This window comes from Papio anubis, chromosome 11 (assembly GCF_008728515.1).
Source record: "Papio anubis isolate 15944 chromosome 11, Panubis1.0, whole genome shotgun sequence".
Lineage (NCBI taxonomy): Eukaryota > Metazoa > Chordata > Mammalia > Primates > Cercopithecidae > Papio > Papio anubis.
This window is the reverse complement of record NC_044986.1, coordinates 108,433,935-108,455,442: the sequence shown is the minus strand read 5'-3', so window position 1 is coordinate 108,455,442 and position 21,508 is coordinate 108,433,935. Positions and strand designations below refer to the sequence as shown.

The window sequence follows — 21,508 nt, the reverse complement described above, 5'->3', positions numbered from 1 at the left end:
AGTCTGAAACATTTTACAACTATTCTCTCTGAAGCCTGCTACCTGGTGGCTTCATGTGCATAATACAACTTTGGTCTCTGCAACCTCTTTTTTTTTTTTTCTGAGATGGGGTCTCACTTTCGCCCAGGCTGGAGTGTAGTGGCACGTTCTCAGCTCACTGCAACCTCCATCTCTGGGGTTCAAGCAATTCTCCCACCTCAGCCTCCCGAATAGTTGGGATGACAGGGGTGCGCCACCACACCCGGATAATTCTTGCATTTTTAGTAGAGATGGGATTTCACTAAGGGAGGAGACCACCCCTCATATTGTCTTACGCCCAATTTCTGCCTCCAAAGAAAGAAGTAAAAACTAAAAGGCAGAAATGAAATCCACAGGCAGACAGCCTGGCAACGCACCCTGAGCCTGGTTAAAAATGACCCCTGACCTAACCAATTATGTTATCTATAGATTCCAGACATTGTATGGAAAAGCACTGTGAAAATCCCTGTCCTGTTCTGTTCTGATTACCAGTGAATGCAGCCCCCAGTCACGTACCCCCTGCTTGCTCATTCGATCACAACCCTCTCACGCAGACTCCCTTAGAGTTGTAAGCCCTTAAAAGGGACAGGAATTGCTCATTCGGGGAGCTCGGTTTTTGGAGACCTGAGTCTTGCCAAAGCTCCCGGCCAAATAAAGCCCTTTCCTTCTACAACTCGGTGTCTGAGGGGTTTTGTCTGCAGCTTGTCCTGCTACATCACCCTGTTGGCCAGGCTGGTCTCGAACTCCCGAGTCTCCACAACCTCTTATTGCAACCCAGACATTCCTTTCTGTTGATCCCAGGTTTTTGGATAAACTCAACCAATTGTCAGCCAGAAAATTGTAAAATCTACCTACAAGCTGAAACCCTCCACCCCCAGTTGTCCTGCCTTTTTGGACCAAACCAATGTGTTTCTTAAATGTATCTGACTGATGTCTCATGCCTCCCTAAAATGTATAAAACCAACCTGTACCCCAACCACCTTGGACACATGTTTTCAGGACCTCCTGAGGGCTGTGTCATGGGCCACGGTCACTTATATTTGGCTCAGAATAAATCTCTTCAAATATTTTACAGAGTATGACTCTTTTCTGTCAACGTAAGTGTAAAGGCATTTCAAATATTTTTTCCTTTTAAAATCAAACTACTGTTTAGCACTTCATTTTCCAAACAAATAACTGTTTACAATTGGTTGAATATAGAAAATAAACGAAATCTGAAGTTTAGGTGTACTTTGCATATGTTAAAGGGTCACCAAATAGTTTAACACACTCTGATTTTTATTAAAGTTAATCACAATTCCTACTTCAAGATATTCCACAACATAAGAAGAAAAAGAGTAATACAGCCACTTGAAGGCAGTACTAGTTGAATTAATGCAAATTTTAGAAATATGATTTAAATTATTTTTTGCAAGACAGGCATCTAATAAAATATGTGAAATTCTCATACTATGTAACCAAAGGTAAAGACTCCCTGACAATTTCTTTCATATAAAAATCCAACATGAAACTGATCAAATAGAATAAGAGCAGAATGAATGTTAGGACTTTTGAGAACTAGTAACCTAATTGCTCAATGAAACATTCAGCTGCAGAGGAAACATTACAATGTAATGTAATAAAATAAATAGCACCTTGGAAAAACCAAGTTATTTAAAGTAAAAGTTTGCAAAAATGTTCTGAACTGCAAATCTCTATGTGAAAATAATCTGTAAAGGAGGTGGTAACACAAAATCAAGTCATTTTAAAAAGTGTAATGTTACATGTTGATTATAAATGGAAACAATACAGAACATTCAAAGCCAAAATTACACCTAGATATCTATAGTGGGGGAAAAAAGTTCCTTGTCTTTTTAAGTCACATATTTAATATTCTCTCAAAAACTGGGTTAGTAAATCAACATACTTGAATAAAGGAGGGAAATTTTTTGAAGGACCTACTTACAAATTAAGGCAGTATGAAAGTAGCTCTGGTGTTTCTTTTTTATTAAACACAAGGACAGGAACTTTATTACAAGACTTTTTGCTATTCAATGGAATTCAGAATGAAATGAGTCTGTCTAACGATCATATCCCAAAATGTTTAGTTACATAAGTACCACAAAGGGATTATCATAACAATTGTTAACGAGATAATTCTACAGTATAGAGACTTTCTCAACCAAAGTTCTGAGTACAGCATCATCATCTTCATCATTATCACCATCATCATCAGTATTTTTCAGAGACAGGGTCTTGCTCTGTCACCCAGGTTTAAGCACAGTGGTACCATCATAGCTCACTGCAACCTCGAATTCCTGGGCTCAAGTGATCCTCCCACCTCAGCCTCCCAAGTAGCTGGAACTACAGGCATGTGCCACCATGCCTGGTTAATTTCTTTTTTTTTTTGTATCTTTTTTAGGGATGGGGTCTTGCTATATTGCCCAGGCTGGTCTTGAACTCCTGGGCTCAAACGATCCTCCTGCCTCAACCTTCCAATGCTGGGATTACAGGTGTGAGCTACCACTCTCAGCCTGAATACATTATAGTCAGATGTCATGTTATTTTTTTAACAGTGGGGCAAATACTTATGCTCTTCCTAGCTCCTTAAAACCTTCACGGTTGAAAAACTTATCCTTAAGTGGCTAATTTAAATGAAGAATAGATTTCCTTAGCAGTATAAGTAATTTCAACTGCCTAGAAATATTTCCAAAGAATATTTTCCAACTATGACACCTACTTGAATATATGTGTGTTTTTATGCTGCTACTTTATCTACATCAACAGTCTTACTTTAGCAAATTATATCCACGCTTCCAAAAATTGTTATTAATCATAATGCTGCCTTATTTCCTGAAAAAATAGATTAGGGGTTCAAAAATACCAATACATTATTAACAAGTTGTTATAATTTTGCGTTTATTTTCATTTATAAATATCACATAAATATCACTGGCACGTATAATAGTAAATCATTAAACTAATTTCTAAATATTGATTTAAAAAGCTTTGAGCATGTTTCAAAAAAATTTAGTAAAAGTTTTTTTTCCCCCCAGATAATACACCTAATTATTTTCTTAATAATCAATACCTACCCAAGAGTTACTGATATTTGCACAGTTCTTGTACAAAATAGATCTGGCAGAAGAAGAACACAAATACTGGCAAATGCCACATCTCAAGTTATATTTTAAGAAACCATACAATCCATGATATTTCACAAAGTTGTTTATTCTTGTTACTAAAACTTGGACTCAGGTAATCTTGGTTATTCTGGAAAAAGCACCTTGTTTGCAGAGATCATTTAATCATCCTTTTCTACAATCACCTCTCCATGAAGCACCTTTCTTCTTTGACGTAACATATGAAAATAGAGTTGTGGAAACACTTCATTGAAAAAGAAAAAGAAAAAGAAGCTATTGCTTTACAATTACTTATACTTGAATTAGTAAATGTGGCAATGTTAGAGAGTAAATACATCCCATACCACTGCTGTTCCCCGGATATTTACAGAGCTCAAGAGTGTAAGAGTGCAAATGGAGGCCCACATACCACATGCCTAAATATTCTAATGCTGTAACTGTTGGGGTTTTGTTTTTACTTTTGCTTTTTTTTTTTTCCTGAGACAGAGTCTCACTCTATTGCCCCAGCTGGAGTGCAGTGGCATGATCTCAGCTCACCACAACCTCTGCCTCCCAGGTTCAAGCAATTCTCCTGCCTCCCAAGTAGCCGAGATTACAGGCATGCACCACCACCACACCTAATTTTTCTGTTTTTAGTAGAGATGGGATTTCATCAGGTTGGTCAGCCTGGTCTTGAACTCCTGGCCTCAAGTGATCCGCCTGCCTCGGCCTCCCAAAGTGCTGGGATTACAGGCATGAGCCACTGTGCCTGGCCTATTTTTGCTTGTTTTTAACAAACTTAAATGCCTTGATAAAAATACCTTCATAATGACTTAGAAGACCATGTTTGAATTTAGAATGCTTAAGTCTTTGGAATGCTGTGCCAGAACATTCCCGCACAGGGAAAACTGGCCCACCCAGCCTCCCGTTCTCCATTCTACTGGCTGTATCCTGTACTGCAAGGGGTCTCCTGCACATGTGTGAGGATACCCGGGTGCAGACATCTAAGCTTCATCCATACCCCTCACCAACAGCTGCCCCCCGGCTATCCTGTTTTCTCAAGGGTGTGTATACTGGTACATCGTTAACCCTCAGGACAGTGGATCGAGGAAGAAGCCTGATTAGGGCCCAGATGCATGCTTATTGCCATCTGGGTAGCAAATTCCATGGTCTCAGGTTTCTGGAATGTGATCTAGAAGGCAGTGGGGTGCCGTGTGGAGTGACCAGAGAAGGGCTACAACAAGGTCCTCTTAACAGAGCCTAAAGCAGAAGCTCCTCCTGGCTAGGTGTAAGGGTATTTAGTCTATTATATAATAAACACATAAATACATATGTGATTAGGTCAGTTGGACAAATTGTCATCTGTCCAGTCAAATTTGAAGAATTATTTTGAACCAATTTGAACCAGTGTTTCAAACCGGTGTTTCATAGTATAAATGTTGGTGGATAAACAAATTAGTATCAGCTATAAACAATACCAGTGTAAAAATATTTCTGAATATGATGATCAGAATAATCAAACCAATGAACCTTATCACAAAACAAGCTTTGAATATCCTGCTTAGGCAACTTTGGGTAAAAATTTCTTTGTAAAACTTAGCTCAAACAGAGCAAAAATACACAATAGGTTTTATTTCTTTCTATTAGGTACTTCCTAAGAAAGGTTACCATCATATTATCTATACCTAGGGGGCTAAATTTATTCAGGTCATAATTACTTAAACTCACTGACCATTATTGTAAATACTTCCATAAAATTCTGAGTAGCTGAACAGAACATATGGGCTTGAGTTCAAACCCTGGCTTTATTCACCAGCTAGTGATTTTTTTTTTTTTTTTTTTTTGAGATGGAGTCTCACTCTGTCACCCAGGCTGTAGTGCAATGGTGCAATCTCGGCTCACCGAAACCTCTGCCTCCCCAGTTTAAGTGATTTTCCTGCGTCAGCCTCCTGAGTAGCTGGGACTACAGGTGCCCACTACCATATCCAGCTAATTTTTGTATTTTTAGTAGAGACAAGGTTTCACCATGTTGGCCAGGCTGGTCTCGAACTCCTGACCTCAAGTGATCCACCCACCTTGGCCTCCCAAAGCGCTGGGATTACAGGCATGAGCCACTACACCTGGCCGCAAGCTAGTGATTTTTAAGCAACTCACTTAACCTCTTTCATCTTAATGTAAATGAGAAATAATACTACTACTTTTGAGTACTAAGTATTCAAAAAGTACTTTTGATTAGCAAAGGATTTAATAAGCAAAGTAAAATTAATTGATTTATTACTAACATCAAGAATGCAGGGGGAGGAGGGAATTAAAAAAAAAAAAGAATGCAGTGGAAAACATGTCCTGAGGTGAGTGACCCTCTGGCCAGTGGGACTCAGTAGCTGGCAGCATGGTGAACTGGGAAGCTGCTACTGGTACAGGCCAGAGTCTCCATCTCCCAGGACAACTGAAAAAGGTGCTTCGGGCGCTCCATTTCCATGGAGATGCCTCAAAGGCCACGAGGAAGAGGAGAACCCACTGTTTGAACCTGTAACTGTCAGACACCTAAGCAAGCTCTGGCTCTGTTCAAGCCATACTACCATTAACCTGCCATTGGGAAAAGAAAGGGATGTGATCCAAAAGAGTAGACATCCCCTCCCTAGCTCTCCTGAACTGGCTGGGGTAGAAAATCAGATACAGAATCAGGCTGAAGTGGTAGAAGACAAGGGGAAAACACATCTTTCACCACTAAGTCAATTTTGACTTTGGGAAAGATACAAGTTAGAGACACCGGCCGGGGGCAGTGGCTCATGCCTGTAATCCCAGCACTTTGAGAGGCCAAGGTGGGCGGATCCCTTGAAGTCAGGAGTTTGAGACCAGCCTGGCCAATATGGTGAAACCTCGTCTCTACTAAAAATACAACAATTAGGTGGGCATTGTGGCAGGCGCCTGTAATCCCATGAACCTGAGAGGCAGAGATTGCAGTGAGCTGAGATTGCACCACTGCACTCCAGCCTGGGCAAAACAGCAAGACTCCGTCTTAAAAAACAACAACAAAAAAGCTGGAGACCTCAAGGGGCTGCCCAAGTTTTATGCTCATCTCCTTTAGATGAAATAATTTATATCACGTCAATGTAGATTTTAGAGGTATCAATGTTTGACCTAAAAATATATCACTATTAGCCTCGTTTTCTTTTTTTTTTATTTGAGACAGAGTCTCGCTCTTGTTACCCAAGCTGGAGTACAATGGTGCCATCTCAGTTCACTGCAACCTCTGCCTCTAGAGTTCAAATGATTCTCCTGCCTCAGCCTCCTGAGTAGCTGGGATTACAGGCATGCACCATCATGCCCAGTTAATTTTTGTATTTTAGTAGATAGGGTTTTGCTATGTTGGCCAGGCTGGTCTCGAACTCTTGACCTCAGGTGATCCACCCACCTCGGCCTCCCAAAGTGCTGGGATTATAGGCATGAGCCACTGAGCCTAGCCTCACTATTAGCACTTAAATGGAGCAAAGCCTCACCAATTCACTGCAACTACTGAAAGATGATGAGAAATTAGTAAAGAGGCTGACTTATTCAAAATCCTTTAAGAAAAGAGTCTTTATTATTTGCAAGTACATAGAGCAACACAAATAAGACTCAAAACTACTCCTAGATGATTTTTCCAAGTATATGCTTAATGAATAGATAGAAATAATCTGACTTTTTCTTGGATAGTTTATATTCAGACATATAATTCTAAGTGCTTGTAAAAAGTACACTAATGCTTTAAACATAATTTATTTTTATCTTTCTTTAAAAAACAAATCATACTAAGCTAATGTTTAAATGATTTTGAGAAAGCAATCATCCATGCGTTAATTTACTTGCCTTTATTCTCATAGCAAGTGAAATGTCTTCTGCCTCACTCTCCCTTCAATTTTCCCAAATTAACAGTAAACATGGGGTTAAACTGAAGTTTTAATGTATTTATAAGCAATTATTTCTAATTATTTCCCCTTGCTTATTATTATATCCTTTCAAAAATTTCCACATCATATGTCAAATCAAAGCACTAATAAGTATATACTTACAAGGTATATATGAGGCCATGGTTATAAGAAGAAAATAATAGTAGTCAAAAGAGACATTGTATTTGTTAGGAAGTCTTATTGAAAACATTCCTGTTTTCTTCACATACGGCAAGGCAGCATATATTGTAAGAAGTTCACCAGCAACTCCGACAGGATATAAGATGATAAAAAAATTATATCTGGAGAAAGAAAAACCTCAGAGAATTATTTTTCTAGAATAGTTATTTGACTTTACAAGTCTATTGCTACTACTTAATTTAAACTTCAAAATTCTCTTTTCTTTACATAATTACGATAATCTTACATAAGGTTAATAGTTCTACTTTGATCATTTGCTTATTAATTATCATCCTTTTTTTCCTAGTATTAGTTTCCACAATAGGCAATGTCTTTTTAATAAAATAGTATCAACTTATTTTAGAGTACTGAAATACTTTTGTATATTAAAAAATGTATATGTAGTTTTTCTTGGTTTTGTCTTGAGATGGAGTAGGTTCTTGACACCAGGCTGGAGTGCAGTGGCACAATCTTGGCTCACTGCAACCTCCACATCCTGGGTTCAAGTAATTCTCCTGCCTCAGCCTCCCAAGTAGCTGGGATTACAGGTGCATGCCACCATGTCCAGCTAATTTTTGGGTTTCTTTTCTTTTCTTTTTTTTTCTTTTTTTTGAGATAGAGTCTCACTCTGTTTCCTAGGCTGGAGTGCGGTGGCGCAATCTTGGCTCACTGCAACCTCTGCCTCCCAGGTTAAACAGGTTCTCCTGCCTCAGCCTCCTGAGTAGCTGGGGTTACAGGTGCACACCACCATGCCCGGTTAATTTTTGTATTTTTAGTAGAGACAGGGTTTCACCATGTTGGTCAGGCTGGTCTCGAACTCCTGCCTTCGGGTGATCCACCCGCCTCAGCCTCCCAAAGTGCTGAGATTACAGACCAGCCACCATGCCCGACCTATGTAACTTTAAAAAAAGGTATTGTAGTGATAACTTCTTTGGTGCATAAAATCACAAATGACTGCTTTTGTCCGCAGCAGCTAGTAATTTATTGATCAAAATGCTGCGTTTGAAAAGACCAGTGATTATCCTAAATTTTATATCTAAACCTTGAAATTACCAAGGTAGTTATTTTTAAGAGGCATTTGGAAAAGTCTTTGTGGTTACTAATGAAAAGCAATTATTGCAGAAAACGGATAATACCACCTGAAGCATGAATAGCTACTAATGAGTATATTATATTGTCTAAAACTGCTCCCGTAACAAAACAAGTTGACAAGTTACTTCCTGAATTCCCACATTCAAGGCAGAGTTAACTTGTTTAAAATAGAGCTAAGAAAGTTCTACTCTAAATCCAAAGTCACCATGTGTTCATTTGGTCTGCGGCAAGGTCTGGAACACACAGTAGGCCAGGCATCATGTATGCCTCCAATTAGAAAACACTCGTTGTTCTACTGGCTGGGCTCCAATAAGAGGGGCCCAAAGGACCCAAGATGATCATATTTCTTCTTTTTAAAAAAATCATTTTTCTCCGAGTCAGCCACTGTATAACAGTTACCACAGAAAGCTAAAGTCAAGAGGCCAGAGAGCAAGACCACCCTGGGCAATATAGTGAGACCCTGTCTCTACAAAAAAAAAAAAAAAATTTAATTAGCCGAGCACAGTGGTGCATGCCTGTAGCCCCAGCTACTTGGGAGGCTAAGGCAGGAGCATTGCTTGAGTCCAGGAGGTCAAGGGGGCAGTGAGCCAAGACCTCACCACTGTACTTCAGCCTGGGTGACACAGCAAGACCCTGTCTCAAAAAAATTTAATTTGATTTAATTTAAAAAAAGAAAAATGTTTTTAATTTAAAACAAAAGGTCAACATTTTGATGGAAAAAAAGAAATCAAATCTGTATTTAATCATTTTGTTGGCATTACGAAGTATCTATAAAGAAAAGTCAAAGTTGTCAGTATTGAACAAGCTTGGAGACAAATTAAAAATCACCTTGTTCCTGTATGTCAGGGATATGCGAAGACAGGAGATGGGAGGAGGGCAGAATTATTTGCCAAATAGATGAGTTGTTCAAGAAAGAACAATGATTCCTTCACTGTACCTGTTAATCCCTTCCTGGCCTTGGAGAAACTCTCTGCTTTCTTACCAGTCTTGGGCAGTTATTTGCGTATCATTTAACTCAATCTTTCCCTGTACCTCAATTTTTTAAATCCCATAACTGGACATTTTATATACCTATGTCAATAAAATACCCAAACTGATTAAGTTGCAATTTTTATCTTATGTGGTTTTTTTTTTTTTGAGACGGAGTCTCGCTCTGTCGCCCAGGCTGGAGTGCAGTGGCCGGATCTCAGCTCACTGCAAGCTCCGCCTCCCGGGTTCACGCCATTGTCCCGCCTCAGCCTCCCGAGTAGCTGGGACTACAGGCACCCGCCACCTCGCCCGGCTAGTTCTTTTGTATTTTTTAGTAGAGACGGGGTTTCACCCTGTTAGCCAGGATGGTCTTGATCTCCTGATCTCGTGATCCGCCCGTCTCAGCCTCCCAAAGTGCTGGGATTACAGGCTTGAGCCACTGCGCCAGGCCTTCTTATGTGGTTTTCAAAAGTTGTTTTTTTTTTTTTTGGCAGGATTGTTCCTTAATAGAAGAAAAAATTAACACTCCTATAATAAGCTAGTTGAAAGTCTTAAGGGCAGTGAAAATTTATAATGAAATGGGAACAAATTATATAATTTATTTGACTTCACTTGCACTTCAAAAAGATTGCATGTTACTACCTCTCTAAGTTCTGAGGGCAGTATGGGACATTTAACTATGGATAGACCACATTCAAAAAAAAGATACAGTGCTTCTTTGAAGGTTCTCAATTACTGTCCAAAAGTTTTTTGAAGGGAGTGAATTTTCTAAATTAAAATGGAAATCAATATGAAAAACATAATATATACAATTACCTATTCTGAGGACTTTTCCAAGAACACTTATAACACATAAGTAGAATCAAAGTATATTCAAACTATAACAATAGGCTAAACTACTTATAAATAAGAAGCCATTTCTAAAGTGTAGTTTTATTTGAGAACAACATCTTCAACATCTGAGCATAAATACAAATATTATTTTACATTACTTAATGGCGTTGGGAAGTATATTTAGATGGCTGGGATTTTTAAGATCTTTTTGACATGAAACATAATTATTTACCATTATGATCAGCTGACAATGTATTATGCACCACATGATTTCAAAGACTGAAAGATTGTATAACTTGTTTAACATTAAGGCAATGGATAAACAATTTCTTTTTTTGAGACACAGTCTCTCTCTGTTGCCAAGCTGGAGTGCAGTGGCATGATCTCAGCTCACTGCAACCTCCGCCTCCTGGTTCAAGCATTTCTCCTGCCTCAGCCTCCCAAGTAGCTGGGATTACAGGCACATGCGGCTAATTTTATTTTTTAGTAGGGATGGGGTTTCACCAGGTTGGCCAGGCTGATCTCGAACTCCTGACCTCAAGTGACCCACCCACCTTGGCCTCCCAAAGTGTTGGAATTACAGGCATGAGCCACCACGCCCAGTCTGCAATGGATAAACACTTTCTAAACAGCAAATTTAAACATACAATGGCAGTTTCTAACTTTTACAGACACTCAAGACATGCAAATGCATTCCAAAAGACAGACACACAAAGCCATCAAGTCTAATGTGCCTGACCTCAGGAAAATGTGCAACGTACATTCTGTTGTCTTCTTCAGACAAACTTTGTAAATTCAGCACATGAAAAGAGATTAGATGATGAGTTAGTATTTTTAAAGATGCCAGAGGTCCAGAACATTGTCATGCTAAATGATATTAATGTGTTCTAGGATTAGAGTCACTACATTCAAAATTGCCAACCTTTAAAAAGCCCAGTCACTAAAGGTAAATACATTTTCATGTACAGTAAGATTAAGACCACCCAAATCCCTGTAAATCATAGTGCAACCTTCTTACGACAGACAAGACACTTAAGCTCAAATTATAATTTCAAAGTATTTCATCCTATGCAAAGTGGTAAGCCACAAGTGTCTAAAGAAGAGCTAGAGAATATTAAAACGTCTAAAAGAATGTATAACATGGTCGGGCGCAGTGGCTCACACCTGTAATCCTAGCACTTAGGGAGGCCGAGGTGGGTGGATCAGTTGAGCTCAGGAGTTCAAGACCAGCCTGGGCAACATGGTGAAACTCCTTCTCTACAAAAAATACAAAAAGTAGCCAGATGTGGTGGCCTGTGCCTGTACTCCCAGCTACTTGGGAGGCTGAGGCAGGAGAATCGCTTGAGCCCAGGTGGTGGATATTGAAGTGAGCCAAGATCGTGCCACTGCACTCCAGCCTGGGTGACAGAATGAGACCCTGTCTCAAAAAACAAAAAAGCCCCAAAAAACCATAAAACACAACAGTGATTATCCTTGGGTAGACAGATTATAAGTAAAGTAATTTAAAAGTAGTTTTCCTTCTTTTTGGTTTGTATATTCTCATTTATTATATTTGAACATGTATAACACATGAGATTCAAAAAGAGTAATTGACTAGGCATGGTGGCTCACACCTATAATCCCAGCATTTATCACCACCTGACATATCACATATCTATTAGTTTCTGTATTGTCTTCGTCATAAGGCAGAGAATTTGTTTTGTTCATACCTGCATTTCAGGCATGCAGTAGGCACACACCATTTGTCATTGTTACTACTACTATAAATATAATACAAAGAATAAAGTGAACAAATCTATACTGATTTGTGACTTGTTCTCCAAAGAGCAGTTTTGTTTTTATAACAACTTTCTAAAATGTCAGTTGCTCCAAGAATTCAAACTTCAAAAAGAACAGATATCTTTTGCTTTAAAAACTGTTGCTTTAGGATATATTTGGAGCTCTTCAAATATAAATTTTATCCACATTCCAAACAATACAATTTTAAGTAAGTATGACTATTAAAAATATCTCTGCAACTTAAAGCTAAAAAAAAAAAAAAACCAATCGCATTGTATAAATGACATAAATTGTGGCTGCTAGATTGACTCTTAAAATAATTTACATCACAGACAAAAAAACACCATATTTTTGGCACTGCTTATTTAAGCTAATCCCAAAAATGTTTACTGTGCTTTCCAAAACAAAAATGAATGACCAATTCTGAGGTTAAGGATACTACAATAATTTGTCTTACATTTATTTCACTCAAAATATTTATTAATACAATTCCTCTCTGATCATTAAACTTTTAGAATACAAAGCATAACTCGTATAATTATTATTTAATATTATTAAATAATACAGTTAATATTATTATTAGTTGTATCAGCTAATATCTAAAGCAACAGCACTCTGGCATCATGGGGCTGAAACACGAATTTTAGTTCTCTGGCGTTAGCACATAAAATAAGCACGCACAGGACAATGAGAAACTAAATGGCAAGATATCGCCACCTGGCCCATTTAATGAAGTATGGCAAGTGGTCAAGAAGGCTGAATGTGTAGAAGGAATAACGAGTGATCTCTGTCACAGTCCACGCGACCAGAAAAAGCACCACACTCTCCTCATTCTGGATCTGCAGAATTACAGAGAAATCCAGTGTCATTCAACCTGGAACTTACTTTTCAATGAAGGTACTTACTTTACTTATGTATTGCCTTTTATTTATAATGGGATGTTAGGGTTACGCAGATGCAACACAGAAAACTTCATGCAGTCACCGTTAACATCATTAATTATAAACCTGGAACTTAAATATATCCTGTGCACAGGAATAGTTGACCATAGACTGGTTTTTCTTCCCTCGTCCATCACTTCAGGCAACAACGCTATCGTTGGAGGACAATGTTACCTTGTTGAAACCAAAATCTGACCCTCCTACTTCTCGTAATCATTGACTCACACCTGTTCTACTGTAAGACCAACGCTTGAATTACTCACTCGTCTTTGGCCCTTTCACCACTATTTTAATTCACGGTTTTATCATCTCTCATCTGGACTACTGTAACTGTTTCCTAAATAGTCTTTCCTCTCTTTATTCTCCTCATGAATGCAACTTTTCTTTTAAAAAGAAGTCAAGGAAGCAAATAAATAAAAAACAAATTGGAATTAGCTAAGTCCTGTGATTTAAAAGTTTCACTGCTCCCATACTGCTTCACAGAATAGAAGGATGAGCCCTAATACCTGCACACCATATTCAAGATACTTTACAATCCTTGCTCGGAAATCTCTCCAACTTCATCTACAATTATCAACCCTCCTACCTACTTCTCTCTCTGGTGACACTAGATTTCGTTATTTCCAGAATATGCTCTGAACTTGTGCAATTTAACACGTTATTCCCTCTCACTGGAATGTTACTCTCTTATTCCATAAAAAATCTTTTCCCATCTTTCAAGATTCAGCTAAAACATCTCGCCCTCTAGAAAACTGTCTCCAACCCTCTCCTCTCACCCTGAGCAGTTATTTATTTGCTCACCACCCCCTTTTTTTTTTTTTTTTTTGAGACAGTCTTGCTCTGTCACCGAGGCTGGAATGCAGTGGTGCAATCTCGGTTCACTACAACCTCCGCCTCCCAGGTTCAAATGATTATTGCGCCTCAGCCTCCAGAGTAGCTGGGATTACATGCCTTGCTAGTTTTTGTATTTTTAGTAGAGACGGGGTCTCACTGTGTTGGCCAGGGTGGTCTCAAACTCCTGATCTCAAGTAATCTGCCTGCCTCAGCCTCCCAAAGTGCTGGGATTACAGGTATGAGCCACCATGCCCAGCCCAACACCCTTCTTCTACTTACTTTGTTCATATCTGTATTGTGGCATTTGCCAGTCTGTACTAAGAGTTGTCTGGCTAACTCTTCTACATGTCAGTGCTCAACATCTGTATCCCTCCTTAAGGGAAGCCTTCTTTCACTGCCTACGTCAGACGAAGTCCCTAGGTATACTGCAATGCATACTGAGCTCTTGCTTCAAAGCACTTAACACTTACATAATTAAATATTTGTTCAGCTTCCCTCCCAAGTTTAGGCTCCACCAGTGGGAACCATGTTTGTATTGTCAACAGCCATATCCCAGCACACTGTCAGGCACAGATGAGGTGCACTATTAGCATCTGTGCATGATTCCAAGTTAAGTGTCCCCCACTTCCCAACAGCCAGTACACTTGACAGCTGGGATTGCCTTGTTCTTTTTTTTTTTTTTTTTTTTTGAGACAGAGTCTTGCTCTGTCACCCAGGTTGGAGTGCAGTGACACTATCTCGGCTCACTGCAACCTCTGCCTCTTGAGTTCAAGAGATTCTCCTGCCTCAGCCTCCCGAGTAACTGGGACTACAGGTGTGCACCACCACCCCTGGCTAACTTTTGAATCTTTAGTAGAGACAGGGTTTCACCATGTTGACCAGGCTGGTCTTGAACTCCTGACCTCAAGTGATCCACCCGCCTCAGCCTCCCGAAGTGCTGGGATTACAGGTGTGAGCCACCACGCCCGGCCCACTTTATTCATTTCTGTAAATCCAGAAATTTGAACAGCACCAGGTGTACAGAATGCATTCAATAATATTGGTTGAATTAATTAAGGAGTGCTGAATAGGTACCAGTGGGAAACTACCGTCAGCAAAAAATAAATAGGAACATTAAGGCAGAGATCCTCTGGAGGATAAACGGGGCAGATGGGTCCTGTTTTCTTTTTGGAACTTGCGACTCTCAAGCTTCCCTTTACCTCCATCTCTCTCGTTAATGTCTAGTTAATGCTGTCTTTCTTCTCCTTCATTCTTCAGACTCATGGTGGTCCTAACTCAGCTATCATATTCCCTCACTGCCTGGAAGAGTCTCTCTTCTCGTCTGTGAATGCTGCCCTCCTGCTTTTAAACGAGTAGGCAAAGTTAATTAATAGTTTGCCTCTCCCATGCCATGTGCTCGCTGCTGTCTGCACTACCTGCATGGCAGTTGCTGGTTAGGGAACAGGTAAATCATGCAAGTTGAGTGAAAGATACTAGTCACGAGAGATAAAGTATATAAAAGCAGGAGGTCAATGAGCTGTCCCCACACAGACAGGAGGCCAGTGAAGCTAAGAGGAACAGAGAAGAGGTCAGGTGTCAGTCCCCAATCTGAGATAAGAAAGGCATCTGAGAAATGGAAAGGAGGCCAGAGATCTGTCCTCGGGGAGACAGGAGGTTCTGAAGGCTGTCAAGAGGTCAGAAGGGTTCACATGGGAAATGTTCCTGTCATGGGTTTAATTTTTTTTTTTTTTTTTTGAGATGGAGTCTCACTCTGTTGCCCAAACTGGAATGCAGTGGTGCGATCTCAGCTCACTGCACCCTCCACCTCCCGGGTTCAAGCAATTCTCCTGCCTCAGCCTCCTGAGTAGCTGGGATGACAGGCGCCCGCCACCACGTCTGGCTAATTTTTGTATTTTTAGTAGAGACGAGGTTTCACCATGTTGGCCAGGCTGGTCTCGAACTCCTGACCCTCAGGTGATTCATCCACCTCGGCCTCCCAAAGTGCTGGGATTACAGGCATGCGCCACCTCGCCCAGCCCTAACATGGGTTTAAAAATGCCCAGTATCTTGACATAGGAGCATGATGTCAATCTCGCCTAAAAGGTTTGAATATTAATTAGATTCAATAATTAGGTCTGTCTCCTGTCATGCCTCAGTAAAAATTGTTTATTTTTCCTTAAGCTCCTTAGCATTTTTTTGAAAATTATTTTTAATTGGAAATTAAAATTGCATATATTTATGGTGTACAACATAATGTTCTGAAATATGTATGCATTGTGAAATGGCTAAATCAAGCTGATGAACCTATGTATTACCATATATACTTATTTATTTGTGGTAAGACCCTATTGTCTTAGCAACTTTCAAATATACAATACATTGCTATTAACTATAGTCACTACATTGCATAATACATTTCTTGAACTTAATTCCTCCTAATTAAAATTTTTATCCTTTGACCCCTTCCAACTTTTAGTCTTTTCCATTTGTTCAGATCTACAGGACTGCATTTACTTTTTATGTCTGTTGCTATAATACTCAATGCTAAATGAGATATAATTTTTTTTTTTTTTTTTGAGATGGAGTCTCGCTCTGTCGCCCAGGCTGGAGGTGCAGTGGCACAATCTCAGCTCACTGCAACCTCTGTCTCTCGGGTTCAAGCAATTCTCCTGCCTCAGCCTCCTGAGTAGCTGGGATTACAGGTGCTCGCCACCATGCCTGACTAATTTTTGTATTTTTAGTAGGGACAGGGTTTCATCATGTTGGCCAGGCTGGTCTCAAACTCCTGACCTCAGGTGATCCACCTGCCTTGGCCTCCCAAAATGCTGGGATTACAGGCGTGAGCCATTGCCCCTGCCCAGAAATAATAAATTTTATACTGACAACTTTGATTACATAATCAAAGAGGACAACTTGGATTGAAAAGAAACTTCTACAGAAAAGAACATTTTCTGCCGCTTATTTGACAGAGTCTGAATACTAATTTCAAAAACTAGAAAATATCAAACGAGAATATATTATGGATATAAGATGCCAATATTTGGTTTTGTTTGTGTTTCAAAGCCAATCTGCTAAGGCACTAAGTCAATGCACAATACCTAAAACTCAAACCCAACTCCTTGTTGTCCAATGCTTCCACTTCCTGAAATACATAAATGTCAATATTTTAGATTCCTATAAATGGAAAGCTTTCCTGCAGCTCAAGCAGACAATATGTTTGTGTCACTTACTGGTTTTATACTGTGAGTAATGAGCCACACCATAAAGATTCTTGAACTCACTTGGACCCCAGTCACAAGCACAGAAGTAGGTACAATTCCTTAAAAAGAAAAACAAGTCAACTATTGCCCTAAAGGCAATTTAAAATAAAAGTATAAAATTGAAGCAAAAACTCACCAATTAAACAGTGAACTATCTGTAAGCAAATAGAAAAAAATCATTACGTCAATAATAGAAAACATTAAATAAACCACTGTCAACACTGGTATTAAGCAAATCCATAGGTGGTATGTAATCAGCAAAATCATATTGATTTTGCACAACAAAAAAAATTCACATAAATATTACAGCAATAGAAAAACAGCATGATGGAAAACTTACCTCAAGCAAAGCAAATGTCTGGAAAAATTTAAGTGTCTTCTGAACACTTTTATATAAACCTCTGTGTGTTCCTTTTTCCATATAAAAACGTACCATGGCAATAGCTAGAACCAACCACCTAAAAAAAAAAAGTATTTTATAAAGTTCTTTCGAACTTAATACCACTGATCTATACATTTGTGTTTACAGCAGCATTATGCAAAATAGTGAAAAGGTGAAAGCAACCGAAGTGTCCATAAGTAAGTGAATGGATACTTGAAATGTGGTCTATACAGACGGGGCGCGGTAGCTCACGTCTGTAATCCCAGCACTTTGGGAGGCCGAGGCGGGTAGATCACTAGGTCAGGAGATCGAGATCATCCTGGCTAACAGGGTGAAACCCCGTCTCTACTAAAAATACAAAAAATTAGCCGGGCGTGGTGGCGGGCTCTTGAGTCCCAGCTACTCGGGAGGCTGAGGCAGGAGAATGGCGTGAACCCGGGAGGCGGAGCTTGCAGTGAGCTGAGATCGTGCCACTGCACTCCAACCTGGGCGACAGAGCGAGACGCCGCTTCAAAAAAAAAAAAAAAAAAAAGATAACGTGGTCTATACAGACAATAGAATATTGGCCTTAAAAAGGAAAAGAAATTCTGACATATCATGCAACATGGATAAACCTTGAAGACCTTATGCTATGTGAACTAAGCTAGGCACAAAAGGACTACTACTGTATGATCTTTTTTTCTTTAAAAAATTTCTTTGTTTGCATTATGTGTTGCTGTCATCTTTAACAAATTACTGATTGATTGAGACAGGATCTCACTCTGTCACCCTGGCTGAAGTGCAGTGACGCAATCGTGGCTCACTGCTGCCTTGACGTCCAGGGCTCAAGCGATCCTCCCATCTCAGCCTTCCCCATAGCTGGTACTACAGGTATGCGCCATCATATCCAACTAATTTTTGTATTTTTTGTAGATATGGGTTTTCGCCATGTTGCCCAGGCTGGTCTCAAACTCCTGAACTCAAGCGATCCATCCACCTCAGCCTCCCAAAGTGCTGGAATTACATGATGTGAGCCGCCATGCCTAGCGTGTATGATTTAATTTATATGAGGTATGCCTAGGGTAGTCAAATTCATAGAGACAGAAAGTAGGATAGTGGTGGCTAGGGGCTGGGGACAGATGGGGCAATGAGGAGTTAGTGTTCACTGGGTGCAGAGTTTCAGTTTTGCAAGATGAAAAGTTATGGAGACAGAAGGAAGTAATAGTTACACAAAAATGTGAATGTACTTAATGCCACTGAACTTATACTTTAAAAAGGTTAAGTGGGTCGGGTGCAGCGGCTCACGCCTGGAATCCCAGCACTTTGGAAGGCAGAGGCAGGCGGATCACCTGAGGCCAGAAGTTCGAGACCAGTCTGGCCAACACGGTGAAACCCCGTCTCTACTAAAAATACAAAAATTAGCCAGACGTGGTGGCGCACGCCTGTAGTCCCAACTACTCGGGAGGCTGAGGCAGCAGAATCGCTCCAACCCGGGAGGTGGAGGTTGCAGTGAGCAGAGATCACACCACTGCACTCCAGCCTGGGTGACAGAGCAAGACTCCATCTCGGGACAAAAAAAAAGTCATCAATTAATATTTACTTAATTTTCACTAAAACAACAACAACAATGACAACAATTGCCAAGCCACAGGTAGATCAGCCATGGGCCTGCTTTCAAAAAGGTTGCTTAAAAAAAAAAAGGGGGCCGGGCGCGGTGGCTCAAGCCTGTAATCCCAGCACTTTGGGAGGCCGAGACAGGCGGATCACGAGGTCAAGAGATCGAGACCATCCTGGCTAACAGAGTGAAACCCCGTCTCTACTAAAAAAATACAAAAAACTAGCCGGGCAAGGTGGCTGGCGCCTGTAGTCCCAGCTACTCGGGAGGCTGAGGCAGAAGAATGGCGTAAACCCAGGAGGCGGAGCTTGCAGTGAGCTGAGATCCGGCCACTGCACTCCAGCCTGGGCGACAGAGCAAGACACCGTCTCAAAAAAAAAAAAAAAAAAAAAAAAGGGACAGGCACAGTGGCGCACCCCTGTAATCCCAACACCTTGGAAGGTTGAGGTGGGTGGATCACCTGAGGTCAGGAGTTCGACACCAGCCTGGCCAACACAGCAAAACCCCGTCTCTATTAAAAATACAAAAATTAGCCAGATGTGGTGGTGGGCACCTGTAGTCCCAGCTACTTGGGAGGCTGAGACAGGAGAATTGTTTGAACCCGTGAGGCGGAGGTTGCAGTGAGCTGAGATGGTGCCACTGCACTCTAGCCTGGGTGACAGAGTGAGACTCTGTTTCACACAAAAAAAAAAAAAAAAAAAGAAAGAAAAGAAAAAGAAAAAGAAAAAAAAGAAAAGAAAAAACAGCCTGGGCAACATGGCAAGATCCCGTCTCTACAAAAAAAATTTTAGAGGCATGGTGGCACATGCCTGTGATTCCAGCTACTTGGAAGGCTGAGGTGGGAGAATCACTTGAGCACAGAGGCTCTGGTTGCAGTAAGCCATGTTTGTGCCACTGTAATCCAGCCTGTGCAACAGAGACCCTGTATCAAAAAAAAAAAAAAAAAAGAGAGAGAGAGAGAGAAAGAAAAAAGAAATACTATATGCCCTCGCTATTAAACTTACGTTTGCATATAAATATAGCTTATGTTCTGTGAAGTAATGGTACTTTAAATGTAGGCTAGACTTGTAGAGACCAGCTGTCTCATACTACTTCTTACTCTTTCTAAAGTCATCAATAAGAAGTTATTTTTTTCCAGTTTCCCTTGCAATTACAAAAGCACGTTTAAGTAACTTACCTCATCTGTAGCTTTTTAAAAGCTCTAATAACTCACCCAGGGAAATGAGGAGCTACCCTAGTCTTTTTAGATAGTCTCCAAAGAGTCTAGTAAGTGGATTTATGAAATATAAAATTATCATGCAGTTTTAACTTTTTAAAACAAACAACACTCATACAGTGGACCAATGGCTTGAAAAGATTCCTGCAAAGAATCTACTAACTGAATCTGATGAAAATGCGTGCTCAAGAGAACAATAAGATGGCAGAATGACACTTCTATTCCTAGAACATAAGGTAAAAGCAGTGACTTGTTCATCAGATTGGCAAGAAGTCAAGTAAGTATCTGAAAGGAACACAAGGACCTTTGAAATGCAGACATATTCATGGTAATAACAATGACAATAATAAGTGTATTGTCAGAGTGCTTTCTATGTCCTAGACACTGTTTTCAATGCATAACATACTAACCGCAAATCCTCACAATAACCCTGTGAGGTTATTTTATTGAATATGAGGGTCTTCTATTATCCTATTGAATATGAAGGTCTTCTATTATCCTATTTCACTACTGAAAAATAGGCAGAGAGGGTCACACAGCCACCACTAAGCTCAGAGTATATGCTCTTAAGCCACTATGCTGTATCAGTCTGGCTCTAAGTATATACTGTGCCCTGAGATACCAGCTAATCATAGCAATTCACATTTACATTATATTTTTTATGTTATATGGAGAGCCTATGCTCAAATATTTTAATTGATAGTAGCATGCTATCCAAAAAGTTTGAAGGCCACTCTTTTAGATGAGAAAATCATCTTCCAGAGACATTGAGTTACTTACCTGAGTCTTAAGAGTAAGTTAATGATTGAGTCTGAAACAGAACCTGTGTAGTTTCTAGACTCCCTAGTCCTGACCCCTTTCCACTCTTCCCTAGCTTCACTGTGGCTATGACTGATGGATTCATCTCATGTGAGTGCCGACACTGAACTCAGTGCTGGACTGATCCTGTGGCACTAATTTGAATCATGCTTTAGGTACCTTCCACAACTAAAGTGTTATGATTTTATTATCTTCAATTCCAAATCCCCGTATTTCTTCTAAGAAAACAAAAGGTTTATTAAGATATTTTCATTCACATTTTCCATACGCTTGTCTTTTTCAGGTGAATCCAAATCAGATGTCCACAAAAGATAAGTTTGAGAGGCAATTATTAACCTACCAATCAAAGGAGTCATTTGGACGGCAAGTTTTCTACATTTTTAAACAGCATTGTATAAAACTCCATGCATCGTTAACATTATAACAAGTTCTACTGTTGTTCCATAGGTGGCAGTATTGTACCACCTAGCACAGTATCATGATCATGCCACTCACTAAACTGTGGGAAATAAAAGAAATTAACAGACTCAGGGGTTTGAAAGGACCCATCGAACCATCTATTCTAACCTCTTGTCTGTTTT

General features: G+C 39.9%; 1 protein-coding gene across 2 annotated transcripts in view; it reads right to left on the bottom strand.

Moving 5' to 3' along the window:
- Positions 1 to 1,275: 1,275 nt before the first annotated feature.
- The window catches only part of HACD1 (3-hydroxyacyl-CoA dehydratase 1), a 29,011-nt gene continuing 8,778 nt past the window's right edge, over positions 1,276 to 21,508 (bottom strand). Inside the window, exons 2-7 of one of the 2 annotated variants that reach the window (XM_021943100.2) lie at positions 17,257 to 17,374; positions 17,053 to 17,071; positions 16,887 to 16,975; positions 12,620 to 12,741; positions 7,172 to 7,350; positions 1,276 to 3,384 (exon numbers count right to left, since the gene is read on the bottom strand). In XM_021943100.2, coding sequence (XP_021798792.1) covers positions 3,302 to 3,384; positions 7,172 to 7,350; positions 12,620 to 12,741; positions 16,887 to 16,975; positions 17,053 to 17,071; positions 17,257 to 17,374 — 610 coding nt within the window. In that variant the 3' untranslated portion in view covers positions 1,276 to 3,301. The remainder of the gene's footprint in view (positions 3,385 to 7,171; positions 7,351 to 12,619; positions 12,742 to 16,886; positions 16,976 to 17,052; positions 17,072 to 17,256; positions 17,375 to 21,508) is intronic. The other variant, XM_021943101.2, reaches the window with a different exon arrangement.